At 39.6% G+C, this 10528-nt stretch overlaps 1 protein-coding gene across 36 annotated transcripts in view; it reads right to left on the bottom strand.

Annotated features, from left to right (window-relative positions):
- Window positions 1–488: 488 nt before the first annotated feature.
- The window catches only part of DLG2 (discs large MAGUK scaffold protein 2), a 1055145-nt gene continuing 1045105 nt past the window's right edge, over window positions 489–10528 (bottom strand). For all 36 annotated transcript variants that reach the window (XM_065049757.1, XM_065049758.1, XM_065049759.1 and 33 more), the window contains 2 exons: window positions 6826–6917; window positions 489–5807 (listed from right to left, as the gene is read on the bottom strand). In XM_065049757.1, the coding sequence (XP_064905829.1) occupies window positions 5701–5807; window positions 6826–6917 (199 nt within the window). In that variant the 3' untranslated portion in view covers window positions 489–5700. The remainder of the gene's footprint in view (window positions 5808–6825; window positions 6918–10528) is intronic.

Below are 10528 nucleotides of genomic sequence, written 5' to 3'. Positions count from 1 at the left end.
AAAAAAATGTTCTGATAATTATTCACCAAGATGTTGATGGTACCCAATGCACAGAAGTGTGCTAGGAAGAAAGGGGCAGTACTTCACCAGAGTGAATCTTCTTGGTGGTAACTTCCCATATAAATGTGAAATAAAAAGAACAAAAAAGTTCAAGAGAGGAAAAAGTTTCTGTATCCTCAGTCATTTTTGAAACTACCGTTCCACTTCCAGACTTGTGTCTGTCTTGTGTGATAGATGTGATAGTGTCTCGAGACATATTAAGAGCATATTCATTCTCTTTTGCTATTCTGTTTTAAGGAAAAGAGACAAATTATGCCTTGTGAAGAAGCCATTTGCTATAAAGTGTAAAAATGCTTTAATATTAATATTTTATAATAAAATTCATGACATATTTATAAACACTCTATCAAGCATTTACAACTGAACCACAGCTGAGAGCTTGGACCGGAATAAATAAGCAAGGACACAGCTAGTATGAAATATACATCTTAATTTTTGTAATTGTGTGTGCTTTATTCTTTACACAAATGGAATGGATGCGCAGAGTATTTACACATAACAGGAGTGTAAGCTGGACAGGGTATTTTTGTAAACTCCAGTTCAGATTCTGAGTACCCCACACTACAGCTGGACCGAAAAACATCCTGCTAAAGAGACGCGCACCGGCCAGCATCCCGGGTGGAGGCGCCTGCTGAGCACAGGCTGCTGCACTCGGAAATTCGGACTGGCCGGTTCAGATTTAGGAACACAAATTAAAAGGTTGCTATCCCACTAAGAGCCAACAGTGTTGTTTTTTTTCTTTCTTTCTTTTTTTTTTTTTTTTTTTTTAATTCCTTTTTTTCCCCAAAAAGATCTCGCCTAGGATGCTGGCTACCGCCCATCCCCAGAAATGCTGTTTTACACCAGGGCAAGTTGCCTGTGCTATAAGTCAGGGCCAGGCGGCGTAAGCTGCTAACGCGGTGTGAGGGATGATGGGTCACCTCTCATGCTCCTCGCCTTAAAGACAGAATCTCAAAAGGGCCAATGGGGTGGTGGTTCCTATTGCTCTTGATGAGATATCAGTGGGTCTGAAGACTTCTGAAAATCCTGCTGCAGCATTTGGCCCATGGGGGTCTTTTAGTTCAGCAGTTTCACAGCACTGACCTCAAAAGGTTCTTGGTCCGTGACTTGGCCCTTTGGGCCTTTGGGTGCTACAGTAATATAAAGCACTAAATAATGATGATGATGGAAAGTGCTGAGCTGCTGTTTAATCGTGTGGCCTTGGTGTTTTATAGTAATGCTAAAATGTCTGTGTAATGGGGAGAATGTGTAACTTCAAGTGGTATAAGTGAGACAGACTCTGCTGATGTCCCTGCTCATTGTAGGGAGGTTGGACTAGATGACCTTTTAAGGTCCCTTCCAATCCAAACCGTTCTGTGATTCTATGAAGTTGATGGAGTCACCATGATTTACACCAGCTGAGGATCTAGGCTATCTATACATTGAATAGATTAGAGATGTTATTTACTGTTAACTTTGATACTGATTTGTGCCCTAAATTGGAAACCTTTTTTTCTTTTAATGTAATGACAACCTCATTCTTACATCTGAACTAATTGACAAGACCTCTGATTTTAATGTAATAGGAAAACACATTTATTCCACCAAGGCATGGGCTTGAGCACATGAATGCAGTTGCACAGTGAACTGCATGCATAACATGGCAGACAAAATGTTCAAGAGTAAAAATGTTAAGATGAAAAGCTGTGGAGGATAAAAGACCACTTTCTGTGAACACGGCAGATATTATGGCTTTAAATCTGCAGTTTAAAAAGAAGCTTGAGACTTTTTTAATGAAAACTGTTTATCCTACAAATATTCTCTTGTGTTGTTACTCACTGAATCCTCCGGTCAGGGATACAATTTGAAAAACAAAAATAAAATTAAAGGAAACCAAACCAAAATACAATTTGACTGAGTGTTGATGAGTAAGTTAACAGTGAAGGTGTAACACCTTTCTCCATAGAAAACTCATGTAAATAGGTAGGTGGACGCTGCAGAACTAGGACACTGTCACTGGCTCGTAGTGGTTATTAGCTCAGGTTCCACACTGCTCTCCAGGATGAGGATTTGAAATTTCAGTGCAACGGAGAGATTTCTTGTCCTTGACTTTCACAGGGTGGTTCCTGGGACCCTATCCACACAGGAGCATCAAACCATGCTAGCTACAAACACAATTACATCACAGAATATTTATCTAGAAACAGCCTTTACTACCAAAGAAATTACAAAGCGCTAGCGTGGACAGGGTACCTCTGTAGGAAGGGGGATTAAGCAAAAGAGGCTTTTTCACTGGTTGATGGTCGGACCGTCAGACCAGTACAGTGCCGTTTCACTGAGCCTTGCTAGCAAGCTCCCAATGAGTCAGTGCACGGAAGATGCTCTGTGGCAAGGAGAAATAAATAGGTTGTAATATTGCACATCTGCACGAAGCTAGCAAGATGTCATTGTGATCATCCATGGGTGGACAAAAAGCTGTGATAATTTTGGTTCTGCTTAGACCCTACGGTGCTACACACAGTGCCAGAACATGAGAAATAGCACCAGGGGTGTGATCTGGCACTTTTCCTAAAGGGTCCAGCATTTACATTTGTCTCATGTTTAGATGCTCACAAGTCTTTTACATGGACAGAAAAGGAAACTGATTATGCTAAGCTGTGTTAGCACCAACATGGTCTCAGGTGCCAATTGCTGTGGGTTGTGAGTTTGGACTTTTCCTTCTTCTTCATTTTTGTTCTTTTTGCACCAGATGTAATTCTGCATGAATCTTATGTTTCTCTTCCTCCTCCCACTGCCACCCAGTATGATCTGAACAGCTGCAATGCAAAAATGAACTGCAGCTCTGAGGATGCTGAAACATGAAATGCAAAACAGCAACGTACAAAACAAATGGGACTACAAGTCCTAGGGGAAATAAGACCTCTCACCGCTTCTTTTGGTGATTTGTTTTTAAATATACTTTTTATTTAAAAAAAAAAAAAAAGAGAAAAAAAAAAAAGAAGTGCAATGGCAACTCTAAACTGGAAGCACAAACAACAGACAGGGAAAAATAAATAATGTTACTACAGTAACCAAGGACTGATGGAAAAATTGATTGTACTCAGCCATAGTGTTACTGTTCACTGTAAAGCACAGCACATGACAAAGCAAAACAGTTACTAGTAGGATAGTACCGTAAAAGGCTGCATGCTGAACTAAGAAACGAAGAAGCAGATGTGATCGATTGCTTAAAAACAGAGCTGAAAATCAGAATGAAGTTCCTGCTTTAGGATACTTGGTTTTTCAGGTCTGCTGGGCTATTTCCCAACCTGGGGCAATAGTACTTTGCCAGCATGGAAAAATCCATGGCTTCCAAAGATCTGGGGTCACTCTGTGGATTTCTGCAGAATTATCCAAAATCGAAGCTTTCATTCATTTTTAGTTTGTAAAAAAATGTTTCTAGCCCTTCTTGTTACAAAGCTCTTTTGGAGACATAACTGAAACCCTCGTTTATAAATCTGCGCTGGCCAGGCAAGAAAAATAGTAGTTAAAGAAGTGCAAACTTCTCAAAGTTACCATAGTAGGGCAATAAGTGGGAGGCCACCTCAGGGCCGCCTAAATGCCCGTATTTTTAACCCTGTCACTTCTGGTGGCTATATTGCAAACATCCAGCTAGTCGTGCTCTCCATGGAGGTTGGCTGGATATACCTGTCAGCTTGAAAGGGTGTAGAAATGTAAGCTTCAAATAGACGAGGAACTGAGGAGTCTATTTAGCATTTGCCCTTAAAACGTCCTTAGACATTAGGGTTCCTGTAGCCACCAGCTAATAAGCACTGGCCTCCTGTGGCACAGCGGGCAGGAGAGTGTGGCTTTTATAGAAAACATGGTCCAGCAGCAGCAAAGGCAATTCAGTTCACTTCATGATATCTCTTGCAGTTGTCCCCTTGTGTGTCAGAGTGAAGAATGGCATCAGTGTACAAAGGAAGGGCATTGCGAAACGAGAAAAATATACCTCCCTCTCCTCTTCTGTTCACCCCAAACTGCAATTCCACAGACTTTCCCCAAATCCCTCACAAATGTCCATTGCCTCAGTTTTTGCTTTTAAGACCCTTGTTGACTGTGAAATGAATGAAGATACAAGTTAGTTGGTCACCTGTCTGCCTGCAAAGAGAGGAAAGATCAAATGCTTTTGGTATTTCCTTTAAAGAAACAGGAAGAATCATAAAACATTAGGGGTGAAGTGTGACTCCCTCCAAGAGAGAAATTATTAACTGCATTCAAGCACTGACATTTTTGCTTCTGAAAAAATCATCCATTTCAATTTAAAGATGCATTATCCTTCTCTGTTCAGAAAAGGTCCTACAGGGCAGTTAGTCCAAGAGATGTTTCCATAGGAGTTCATCATGATTAAATAGAGGCAAGGGAGAGGATTAAATTGAAAGAAAAACAAGATGATGGCTACAATTTAAGGAATTATCTTGCTTGTCATTAATAGCAGAGAATCTGTTATGGAAAAGGGATAATGCAACTTGATGGTCCTCTTTACATTTTACAGTCGCACAAGGGTGTAAATATTTAATCTTTCAATTAATTAATCTTTACAAAATATCTCACAAAAACATTTTTACCTATAGAAATTAGTTTCTATACATCAATATATTTTTTATTTTTATAAATTATTCCATCTTTAAGTGCCTTCTATCAATATAAATGATAAAATAGACAATCAAAAATGTTAAAGCTTTTCCCAGTTGTATCCCTCCTCGTCAACATAGGTACTGTGAGTCCTCATACATGTGTGTGTCTGCGTGGGAATGTGTTTGCGTGCACACGTGTGATGTGAAATGCTTCCATCCTTTCCCACCCCCAAACTCCATTAAAATAAACTATATTGTTATTAGTTCCTGATGCTATAGTGTCTCCAAAGGGGAAAAAAGAAATGCTTGACTTGGTTTCAGAAATCAAAAGATGTGCATAGTTACCAAAGTCGAGGTGTACCAACCACAAATGTGCAATGACAAGCTTAGAATAGGACCCACCTCCCAGTCAAGTCAAAGAGCGTCCTACCAGTGACTTCAGTAGGAAGTGGACCAAATACTGAGCTTGATTTTGCAAGGTGCATGTGGCCCTGATCTAGCAAAACGCTTAAGCCTGTGCTTAGCTTTGAGCCCATGAATAGTCCTACTGGAACTGGTGGGACTGAACGGCATAAGGAAGGATCACAAGTGACTCCAAGTCAACAGGCTACTCATATGTAGGGACTGGGGTCAAGTGCTGAGCGCCTTGCAGGATCAAGCCCTATATGAGGTTCAAGAGCTGGGAACTTCTCTTTAAAGCAATCAACACACTGAGCTCAGCCATAGAAATCAATCAAAATGTCCGCATGGGCACAGGAGGTGGCTAGCTCCCCTTGACAGAAGGTCTCCATGTCAAAAGTTTATACCTACAACTGGTGCTCTGAGCACACAACAGATTTGCTTTTTATGGTAGAAGTCTTTTTGTTCCTACCCTTTGACCCATCAGTGTCCTTCATGGCTTCAAACACTTTGTGTTGTACATTCATCAAAATTCACATTGACTGCAAAGAACATAAATGCAACAAAAACAGGAAAGCCTCCAAATAGTATATTATAATTTTCTTCTAAATATTCTCCCATCGTAATCAGAGGTGCAGTGGCTAATTTATAATTTTTCCTTTGAAGGAATCCAGATGAAAGGCCCAGATTGTTCTTCAATTACAAGTTTGCATTGATTATATATATCTTCTAAGCTATCTCCTTGGACAATCGCTGCAGTAAGAAAACATAACAAGACTGCTTTTAATTCATATATTCTACAGCATCCAGTGTCATCAGATTTTCAGTGTACTCACAGATACTGATGAAATGAGAAGGAATACTAGCACATTGTGATATTGGTTATGGAAAAGTCGTACCTCTGCAGGTGGCAACTATGTTCAACCCAATGGCACCTCCCATGTCAGAGACCCATCTCACTGCTTGTAGTGAGAAGACTGAGCTAAGTCAGTTTAGAGAACTGGCAGTTCTGTCCTAGGGGAGGGCAGCATGGTAGGTTCCCATCGTCACCAGTCAAAATTTAAATTTCATTTGATTTAGAAGCTACATCAGCAGTGAGTTGCAGATTTACAGCCTATTCTTTTCCTGACCTGGTTGTAATGAACTCACTCTGGGCTGCAAAAGTTAACTAAGTCAGGCCCAAGCTGAAAGAAGATAAAGAAACTGCAACACGAAGCACAGTGTCTATACTCTTAAAATTCCTTGTATCCCCAGCAGAAATCTGGAACTGTAGTTCACATTATGCACACTGTCAGCATGCCGAGGGACAACTGGGGACTTCTGAGTGTTATTCACAAATACCAGTCCCCTGAGTACAGGGGAGCAAGAGCAGGTCTTAATTCTTCCTTTTTTTCCAGGTCACAAAGAATATGCCTTTCTCTTTCCCTCCCATAATCTATAGCTTGAGTTCTTGCTTTGAACTAGTGAAGGATTCTTTGGTCTGTACAAATGCAATGATGCGACATTTTCACTGACTTCATTAAAAGCAGTTTTGGGTCAAGAAGGGAATCAAATTCACACGTAGCTATTCCTTCAGGGCATCAAACTTCTGAGGATTTGAATGCCTCAACTGCCCTTAAATTTCAGGGAAAAAGTACTCTCAAGCTAGAAGTCCTTACTATGGGCGTACTATAGTGATATGCACTCTAGGCCAGAGACAGAGCTGATCCAGTTGTTTTGCAATAAGAGACTGTGCCTCAGGACAACAAAAATGTTTTAAATAAAAGCATACCTGTAAAATATTCTCCAAATTCTTGTTCTAATTTAATTGCTCGATCATAGGTTTTCTTCGCTTGCTCCTCTGTGAGACGTTTATTCATTTCCCTAGAAATACAGAGGAAGTCAAGAAGTTTAGATTCTTACTAGAACATCTTCCTAAAAGATATGTTCAACCGAATCGCAGATGGACTGATATCGATATTGAATCAAACAGTAAAATTCCTCCCTGCCATGGGTAAGGCTGGGAGCCAGGAGGTCTCCAGGTCTGCACACTCAGAGCACTCCTGACTCCAGACCTGAAGCTTCTTCAGGAACCTCCCTGTCTTCTAGGCCATAGCCCACTGTCCCAGCTGAATGAGACTGTCCAAACTGCTGAAATGGAAGGTCCGTTTTGACTGAGGTTATCGGAGTGAAATTAGGACCAAAGGCAGGTTTCAGCTTAGGAAGACTTGTGACCCTGTGGGAGGAATCCCAAAGTCATTGTAATCCCTGTATGGAAGTCCCAGGAGAAGCCCAGCGTGTCTGCCAGGGAGACTTCTTGGTTGAGATGCAGGCATGAGTTCCAGATAATCATGAGAAATAAAACTGATTCTTTCCAATAGAAAAGTTAAGATGAATTTATTATTTGTATTCTCTGCTCCAGTATTTTCTGATTAACTATAGAGATTCCCAGTCAAATGTGACTTGTAGATTCTAAAATATGCAGAGTACCCATAAATGTGAAAACATAGGCAGTCTCAGCAACATTCTTTTATTGCCAATGATTTGTTACTTGGTGGAGCATTTCTGTTTCAACAGTGGCATTATTTAATAACTTGAAGAAATGGGTTGTCTTGCCCATGCACACTCAGCTTTTAATAGCACTATATACTCACGAAGAATCAAGCTCATACTCATTCAGAGCCTTACACATATATGCCTGTAGATATCCAAATTAATTAGCAATAATAAATAGAGTTTGCCTGTTCTAACATTTTTCACAGCACGGATGCATTTTTCTTAAAATGTGATGGCAGCTTTTTGAGGCAACTAGGAAAGCAAGAGAAGGGAGATCTTCTGTTCTACATAAGCCTGATTTAATGCCTTGCACTGAATCATATTATTATGTGGTAATGGACTATATACAGTGTGACAGGGGTGATGCATGTAGGAAATTATGTGCACGATGGTGTACAAAAAAAAAGATCTATGAAGTGCACAACAGCATGAACTTGCTAAAGCTAACTCCTACTCAGCTTCTGAAAAACAACCCGTAACGTGTCCAGGATGCAAAAACATATTTCTAGAAATGGCTTAGAGATTTCTGTCTGTATAACTAGCTGTATAGCTGGGAACCCTGCTTAGAAAAGTCTCTCTGGAAGTACCAATGCAATACAGAAAGCAGGTTTATAAAATGAAGCATAAGAAAGACTTCTTTAAAAAATTTTGACAGTTATTAGTGGATTATATAAATAGGATTAACATATGCCAATCTGTGTCATGCTGCTAAATTTGTAATACTACTAATTCTATTTATTGGAAAGATTGATATGTAATTGAGTTCAGGTGGGCTTCTCATCAGCTACGCCTACTTGAACGTATCTTCAGGTGACTAAACCGAAACTCTGTCTTGAAGTGGGACATATTAATACCATTGCAAATTCTTATGCAAACTTAACATTTTCATTTTAAGGACCCTCATACAATATTTTAGTGCTAATAATGTTTTTCTCATTTCAGATTTATTTCTGGTAATTTTCTGAGAAGCCTTTATCAAGATTTTTGAATATCTGAGGAGAAAATACAAATACAAATACAAGCAAGCATTTAAAATAGTAGGTACTTTGAAACAGGTGGAAATGTGCATTAAATTTGCAGGTGGTAGATTTGCCTGGGGTATAAAACTGTGTTAGTTGTATCTATGCCTCTGCCCACTTTGTGCTTTCAGGACAGAGGATGGAGAAGTGGGAGGACCATGATGTCCATTTTTCATGATGAACTGAAAGTGCTGTCAAACTGCAGTCCCTTCTAATTTTTTATTTCCTAGTCAGGGACCTGCACAGCTGGTGAATTCAAAATGCTTGTGGAGACCTGTGCCTCCAGGCACATTTTCTTCCTCTCCCAGTGAGGAGCTCACACCAGCAGGCTCTTCATCACTTCCAGCTCTCATCCCCATGATCCCACCACCGTCCTCCCTCTAGAGAGAGAGGCCAATTGGGAGGAACCAACTGGGACCCCTCTGGGATTAAACCTGTGAGGTGGAATCATCTAGAGATGGGAAAGGAAGGGAAAGCCCTTTATTTACAGCAATTTGGTTGCCCGGACTGAAAAAAGTAGGATCAGGAGACATCCAGTTCAGGCCATGTGTGCTGGTTACTTCTACATCAAATAGTCCCTCATGGTCTTGCAGTGCTGTGGTCATTAGTGTTAGCAGGGTATTTCCAGAGAACCAATGATAACCGAGGTCCAAGCGCAGGTGCAAGCTTAAATTATGTTCCTTTCATTCTTCATACCTCACTGTTGGGTGGGTGCAAAGGAACATAGTATAAATGAGAATGAGACCCTTTGAGTGCTTGTTTTGCCACAAGAGAAATCTTTCGATCCTCTCTCTGCATCTTTTGATGCTTTTTTTTTGTCTTTTATAGTTTTACTTCCCTATTATACTAAGTTTCAACTCATTTGTATGAACAGAAGTAATCTGCGTGGCAGATAAACTGATAATTAAAAAATCTGAGCGAACACAGTTACACTGTCATAAAAACATCCTCTTTCTGTTCCCACAGAGCACTGGTTTACCATGTTAAAGTTCTCCACACTAAAATAACATTAGCTATTAGAAAGGGGTTCTATCCGTTCATCTATGCATACCCTACAACTCCCTACTGCTTAAGTCAGAGTATATGTTTAGCCAGACCCTGAGTGATTTAGCTTCATTACTGAATAAAATAAATGATATTCACAAGCAAGAGGCTCAGAATGGCGTCATCATTCTCATGACAATTATTTAAAAAGAATGATACTGTTTATATTAACAGAGTTCTCATTTCTGTTAGAAACTAATTTTGGCTGCTGTTATATAAGGGAAATACACGTTAGATAGATTAACTAGATAAAAAGATTACTTGTGGATAGCAGGCTTCAGGAGATGAACTAATTTAGGATACCTGAATTTAATATATTTTTCTCACTCTATTTTTTGTTTGTTTGTTTGTTTTGTTTTTTAGAAGTTTTATTGTGTTTACACAATTTATTTATATAAACCATTTTACTGCAAAATTCCCAAACTAGTACTGATATATAAGGACTTTTACTGTCTGATGTAAGGTTGGATTTCTAATTCAGGGTGTCTTCCAGAGGGTATTTGAGGAACCAAATGGATTTCACATTGTTTGTCCATACTATACTGCCAGCACTGAGGCAGGTTTAGATTTAGGGAGTGAAGAACAGCTTACCTTTGATTCCTATCCGTAAGGAAAATTCTGCTAACTTTGCATAACTTGTTTTTTCTTAGGTGAAATATTAACATGGCTTTGGTTTAATAACAGGATGACTCTCACAATATTTTGCATCTTCATAACACTTTTCTGTCAGTCTGTTCAAGGATTTGTTGTTCTTACATCAAATCAAAGAAGTCTTTATGTTATTGCCACATTTCTGGTTCTGCCTAATGTATTTTTCAGACTAAGGGACACTTTTATTTACTATTTTTTTTTAATCACTCCAGATGCGATGTCAGC

The sequence above is a fragment of the Columba livia genome, chromosome 1, assembly GCF_036013475.1.
Source record: "Columba livia isolate bColLiv1 breed racing homer chromosome 1, bColLiv1.pat.W.v2, whole genome shotgun sequence".
Classification (NCBI taxonomy): Eukaryota; Metazoa; Chordata; class Aves; order Columbiformes; family Columbidae; genus Columba; species Columba livia.
The sequence above is the reverse complement of the archived record's forward strand: the minus strand, read 5'-3'. Positions and strand labels throughout refer to the sequence as shown.